This window comes from Adiantum capillus-veneris, chromosome 4, assembly GCF_014529385.1.
Source record: "Adiantum capillus-veneris isolate H3 chromosome 4, ASM1452938v2, whole genome shotgun sequence".
In the NCBI taxonomy this organism is placed as follows: Eukaryota; Viridiplantae; Streptophyta; class Polypodiopsida; order Polypodiales; family Pteridaceae; genus Adiantum; species Adiantum capillus-veneris.
Window position 1 is genome coordinate 110,487,159 of NC_140934.1, and position 6,225 is coordinate 110,493,383.

Genomic DNA, 6,225 nt, shown 5'->3' on the forward strand with positions numbered 1-6,225 from the left:
TTGCCCGGCTGAGTGTGTGGGTACGCCACTGATGCAGCCCCATGCAGTGTCTCAGTCAATAGAGTGGTGCACTCCTCGACTGAGAGGCATGTACCATTTGTGCCAGCTGTGCCTTCCAATAGACGGTCCCAGATCTCCTCTGAATAAACGAAATCAGTCTATGGTGTGAATGTATAGCGGGTGTGTGACCTGCCTCCTGATGTCTGGGTTGTACTATACTGAAATTTAATGGATAGTGTCAAGAGAGCATGATCTACTGCTATGCCCATTGGCGTGGCTCCCACTGTGAAATCCTGAATGCAAGGGACAAAGCTCGGTTGTGTCATAACATAATCCACTGTACTGGCCCCATGTCTATGTGGAAAGCATGTGAAACCGGCTGCTCCAGGAAATCGCTATAAGCCATTAAGTATGGCTAATCCATGTGTAGTCGTCATTTCCATGAGGTATCTCCCATACTCCGTTTGCTCTCTGTCATCTGAGCATCTGTCAAGTCCCAACTCACCCACATCCAGCTCTCTAAGCATCTCATCTGAAGTGTCGTAGAAGACTGTCTGCGAGTTGCCCGTTTGAGCATTGAAGTCCCCTCGGAGAATGATATCACCCTCCCTAGAGAACTCCCAAATGTCATCATCTAGGATAGAGAAAGGCGACTACCCTGTGGATATGGTATACATTGATGTACTGGGAGGAAAGTAACATATGGCAATATATAGTCCCTGTCCGGGGGCCTGATGAGTCTCTGAGAAGAACACAATATCCTTGTCTTTGAAACTCTCCTCAAATGCACCCACGTCCAATCTCATAGACCCATTACAATTCCAGGTAGCCATCTTCAGTGTGGTCCCATATGTCTCGCACCGTCGTGCAATACGCCGCTCTAAAATCACCACCCTTCCATCTCTGTAGAAGGCTAACTTTCCCTTCTCCCTTGCCGCTGTAATCTCTGGCATTACCTCTCTCATATTTGCGAGCTGTGAGAGAGTCAGATCATCGCCGAGGAAAATACCTGTCTTTTTGAGAGTGGCCTCTTCCTCAAGAATTCCTTCTTCTCTTCCAACGAGGTGAATCGTAGTATGAGAGCTCTCCCCTTTGAAGACTCTCCCGTGCCATCACTTTTCTTACCTACTCTCCATGTCTTTGTGTGCAAAGGCTTCTCCATCCCCATCATGGATGCAAGGCTTGTGACCTCTTTCTCTACATTGTTTATGTCCTTGAGACCGGTCACTCTCACATGCAATGTTCACATCCGCCTTCTTTGTTCCTCTTCGAGAGTCATGTTGATAAGCGTCGGTGTACAAGGAGTTTCTTGACCTTTCCCTTTCTTGGCGACCTCAATCCATTTTTCAGCCTCGTCTGCCTTTTTCTGTGTCCTTGTTATCATCTCCGCCCATGAAGATGTCTTTGCCACACTCAGTTTCTCTTCCTTGGTGATCATCCTTACCTGTTCCTTGATTTCCTTGATTTCATCTATTACCGAAGGTTGAAATTCATCTTCCTCTAGTCCATTGCTTACTCTATCAGCAAGCTCCCGTTTAAGGACTGAGACATCTTTTTTGAGTGCCCGTATCTCGACGTTTGGGTTCTCCTATTTGAGGGCTGAGACTTCTTCTTTGAGTGTCTTTATTTCTGCATTAAGGCTCTCTTTCTCTTTCTTCCACTGTGCGCCTTCATTGAAGACCATCTGAAGGAGGTTGGCCTTCTCCTTCCACCATCCTTCCATCTTTGTTTTCCACTCCTTCATTTCCCACTCCATCTACGCCATCCGCTTACTCGTGAGCATGAAGGTTGCCTTCGCTCTTGGCTTGCAAACAGGTGAGACATTGGCGGCTTCCGTGTCGTGTAGGGTCTTCTTCAAGTGTAACAGTTTGTGCAACATCCATCAAACATTCATGGCCTTGACGTTGATCCATTACCGTGTGGCACAAAGAATCATTTTCCATTATAAAATTCAAGTTTGACGTGCAAGGCTGATCTGTTGGGGCTGCGCACTCTGTACGTCCTCAGTCATTGCAATCCACCATGTGTTCAAAGATGGGCGCGCTGAGAGAGATTAAAGTCCTGTCGATGCTCCTGCTGTGGTGCCGCGCGAATAGAGGGAGGCTGGGCTGCTGCTACAGTCCCGAGAGAGAGAGAGAGAGAGAGAGAGAGAGAGAGAGAGAGAGAGAGAGAAGCAACACGGGGGGAGGGGGGGCGATAGAGTGGGGGGGGGGGCGATAGACGATAGATAGGATTTTTTATTTTAATGCTGAAAAAATTAACGAAAAAATTAATAACCCGCGACAGAGGGGGGGCGATAGACAGGGGGGGCGGGGGGGCAGGCAGCGCGAGAGAGAGAGAGAGAGAGAGAGAGAGAGAGAGAGAGGACGAGCAGGGCAGGGAGAGCTTGGGAGCAGGGGGGTAGCGGAAGCAGGAGAGCAGGGGCGGCAGCAGGTGCAGGGCAGGTACGCAGCGAGCGGGGGCAGGGGAAGAGAGGGGGGGGGGGGGGGGGGGAGAGAGAGAGAGAGAGAGAGAGAGAGAGAGAGAGAGGACACAAAGCGGCAGATATCTGCTTCCAGATGCACTGGCCTTAAGAGTCTATCGCCCCTTTCGATACTTCATCACACTATACGACTGAGAGAGAGAGAGGAGAAGAAGAAGAAGAGAGTTTTAACGTCGGCGGAAACTATTCCAAGAGACCTTAAAGATCTAGCCGACTAGGAGTTGAACTCAAGACCTGTTATTCGACAGGGAAATGGCATTAGTGGCCAAAGTTGGCCTAGAACTCTCGAGACAAAATCATTATACCTGTGTCCTATCCAAAAAGGACAAAAGTACAAAGTAACATCATCCATGAGAGAGAGAGAGAGAGAGAGAGAGAGAGAGAGAGAGCAATTCAAAGAAAGCTTGCAGCATGTCTGCCAGTAAAAGTTTCATAAGATCATAGCATGTTTGTTGCATGAAGCTGCAAATCCAATGCAAAATCTGAACATAAAGATTCATGTGGATGATCTAGACCTTCTAAGGCAAACCAGCGTTCCACTTTTATGAGGTCCGTGGCAAAGCTTCTTTGTATTGAGTAGCATCCACTGCCGCCCCCTAGAAAAATAATCAACGAGGCCCATGCACATGTGATGTTGGAGTGTCATTGTTGGAAAGAAACAAGGCAGCACAACCACTTTTCGACTTGCGTATTGCTCACACACAGCAATGCACTCCTCGCGTGGAAAACCATGGGAAGCAGCTGGAACACATCAAGCCGTCTACCACCGCAGCTAGAAATGGGTGCTTCTGCTGCAAGACCCACATCTCTAATTCAAAAGCGATTCTTGAAACCATGCATACAATCTTCCCAAGCCTTCTTTCAAGTCAACCTGCAACACAAATTGGAAGCCCGTGGCCCCACTCTACTCAATAATTTCCCACGTACCTCCACAATCAACAATTCAATAGCGTAAAAACCAATACTAGATATGCATTAAAAAACACCTTTGGATTGTAACCCAGCAGTAATCTTGACTTCTGAATGTCTGCAAATGTTCCAACTATGTCTCCTTTTGGCTCTTTTTTCCGGATAACAGTAGCCTTGCATCCCATGACCAACTCTAATGTGCTGATAAACTCCGACAGGCACACAGGCTTTCCTGCTCCAATATTGAAGATCTGCACAATTCCTTGAATTAAAAGAATAGCCCCAAGGATAGACCGTAAGAGGCGGCATATAAACATGACCAACCTCGCAATCATGAGGCTTATCAATTGCTGCTAGAATCCCATCCACCGCATCATCTACAAATCTGCCCAAGACGTGAAACATCATGTTAACAACATTAGCATGTGCGTACTTTCAAACATAAACACCTCTTGCACACGCGCACACACACACACACACTCTCCCACACACATTCCATATTACAGAAGTTTGGACATGACATGTTTTCTTTGCCAGGCTTTTCTCCATGCAACTCTAAACCCTAACAAGACCGAAATTAAGTGCACAATCTTACGTATAATCTCGCCAGGAGCTTCCATCTCCATACTGCTCTATGGGTAGCCCTCTGTACAACAAGTTCATAAACTTGAACGGAGCCATTTCAGGGCGGCCTCTAGGTCCATATATAGTGAAGAATCTCAGACCCTAAACAATAGCATCCGAACAATCAAACAACTATTTTAATGTCGTGGCGAGTAAATGGTATATACAAGTCCAACTAACCGTTGTTGGCAGCTTATAAAGGCGATGATACACTCCTGCCATGGCTTCGGCAGCTGCCTTGCTGACCGCATAAGGGCTCAATGGCTGACCTAGTCGACTATCCTCTCTCATCTGTTGTTGAGGAGCAAAGCTAGATGTCTGTGCTCCATAAACACTTCCGCTGGAAGCGTAAATGAAATTCTTGCAAGCAGATAATGCCGCTAACTCTAGCAGTATAGCTGTGCCAGATACATTTGTATTGATACATTCCTCTGGAAAGTATATGCTCTCCCGCGCTCCTGCTCGGGCAGCTAAATGGCAGACCACATCCACACCATTGTCAAACAGCGATTTCATAGCCATCCTGTCTGTGATGTCTCTTTGTTCAACTTGCAAACGTCCAGAACTCTTTGTCGCAAGCGTTTGCAACCACTGAGGCGTCCCAAGTCATATGACACGTCATCAAACTACAAACCCCCAATCAAATAAACTCCTTCACTTAACAAAGATATAACTGGGAAAAATCACAGGAAAAAAGTCGTATCAAAAGAGAAAATTAGTTGCCCACTTTACCGCAATGTGGTTGAATAAGCAGGAATAAAAAAGTATTATCTACTGTCAAGAATATACACTACACAGACAAATTAATGATTGAAATGTAGTAACATACGATATCATTTAGAATCATCTTAGCAAGTCATACAGCTGCTTAGAATAGTTTAAAATCAGGGCAACTCCACTAGGAATGATAAGCTCTAATCCTCATAAATATTTCAGATTTCCTCCCCAATTGTGATCGAGGTACAATTTTCCAATAACCTCAGTGATAGAGTCTGATATTCCGAAGCTGTGAATGTTAGTGCAACATCAACCAGGAGACACGAGCATATGGATCAAATTCGTAAAACATGACACAAAGGCGACATCAACCAGGAGAAATGTGCACATGCATTGAATTCATAAAACATGACGTAAATACGATGTGGGAAAATGTGCATTGAATTCATAAAATATGACATAAATACAATGTAGGAAAAAAATGTGCACATGCATTGAATTCATAAAATATGACATAAATACAATTACCATATGAATCAGAAAAAAAACTCACACAACCCATTCAAGTCTAGAAACTGCATGCACAATCGTCACAAAGCCCACATAGAGTTCGATGAACGTCACCCATACACCATGAATTCCCATGCATAGACAGTTGATTATGTTATATATGCAGGAACCGCCCTCTTTACTCAACGTTCTGCACAAAATACTTGCACCAGGAGAGGGATTACCTTTATATTAGTGGCCTTGACAGAACAAGAGTAGCCATGCGAGGAGAGATTGTCAACGAGGATGACATCATGAAGGCCGCGCGCCAAAAGGGCTGCGACTGTGTGGCAGCCGATAAAGCCAGCTCCACCCGTCACCATAACCACCCCCCTGCCAGCGCCTACAGACGCGTCTGCTGCCTCTGCTCCCGCCGCCAGGCAAGCTGGGTGAGCCTGTCGCAGGAGCTCCATCACTGAACTAGTAAATTTGTGTGCGCCACGATGTTGCTCTAACATTCGCGTGTGGGTCTGGGTGTGTAGCCGTGTGATGAGGGCGACATGTGAGTGTGGGTGTGTGGGCGTATCAATGGTGGAGGAGAAAAATGGGGGGCAGATCCATCGTGGGCCGACGGATCTGGTGGCGTGGAAGCATTCCAAATACAAATGTCATATGTCAAATCTCCTATATTTCATTGAACGCAAGCGGGCGTAGTAGTTCGCAATGGGGAGCTCATGGGTTCAAGACGTGGGCGGACAGCCCATACCTTACTTTTCGCTCCCGATTTACCAAATGTCTTAAATTTACAAATGACCTCAACCGGATTCCATTTGAAGCTACCCGTGTGAGATAGTGTGGAGGGGCGACCCCTAGCTGATCCTCGACACTAAGTCCCATGAGGTCTTTAATGAAGACCCCATCATGCGATCGACGATGAAGAGTTGTGCGCGCAGATTTCGAGGATATCCAACGACAAACAAAAATCCGTGTGGTGGGTTGTCTCC

General features: G+C 46.4%; 1 protein-coding gene across 1 annotated transcript; it reads right to left on the reverse strand.

Annotated features, from left to right (window-relative positions):
* Positions 1–2,874: 2,874 nt before the first annotated feature.
* LOC147459798 (uncharacterized) lies at positions 2,875–5,795 on the reverse strand. The gene is made up of 6 exons (XM_086511005.1): positions 5,467–5,795; positions 4,196–4,606; positions 3,987–4,117; positions 3,716–3,776; positions 3,469–3,642; positions 2,875–3,353 (listed from the first exon to the last, which is right to left on the reverse strand). Exons 1-6 carry the CDS (start codon positions 5,737–5,739, stop codon positions 3,291–3,293), a joined length of 1,113 nt encoding a protein of 370 aa, XP_086367131.1. The 5' UTR covers positions 5,740–5,795; the 3' UTR covers positions 2,875–3,290.
* Positions 5,796–6,225: the final 430 nt, after the last annotated feature.

Excerpts from the sequence above, each read along its gene's own strand:
- LOC147459798 (XM_086511005.1), bottom strand. The coding sequence starts at position 5,739 with ATGTTAGAGCAACATCGTGGCGCACACAAATTTACTAGTTCAGTGATG. Across the intron at positions 4,118-4,195 it reads TTTATAAGCTGCCAACAACG|GGTCTGAGATTCTTCACTAT; the intron begins GTTAGTTGGACT and ends GCTATTGTTTAG. Across the intron at positions 3,777-3,986 it reads AGCTCCTGGCGAGATTATAC|ATTTGTAGATGATGCGGTGG; the intron begins GTAAGATTGTGC and ends CGTCTTGGGCAG.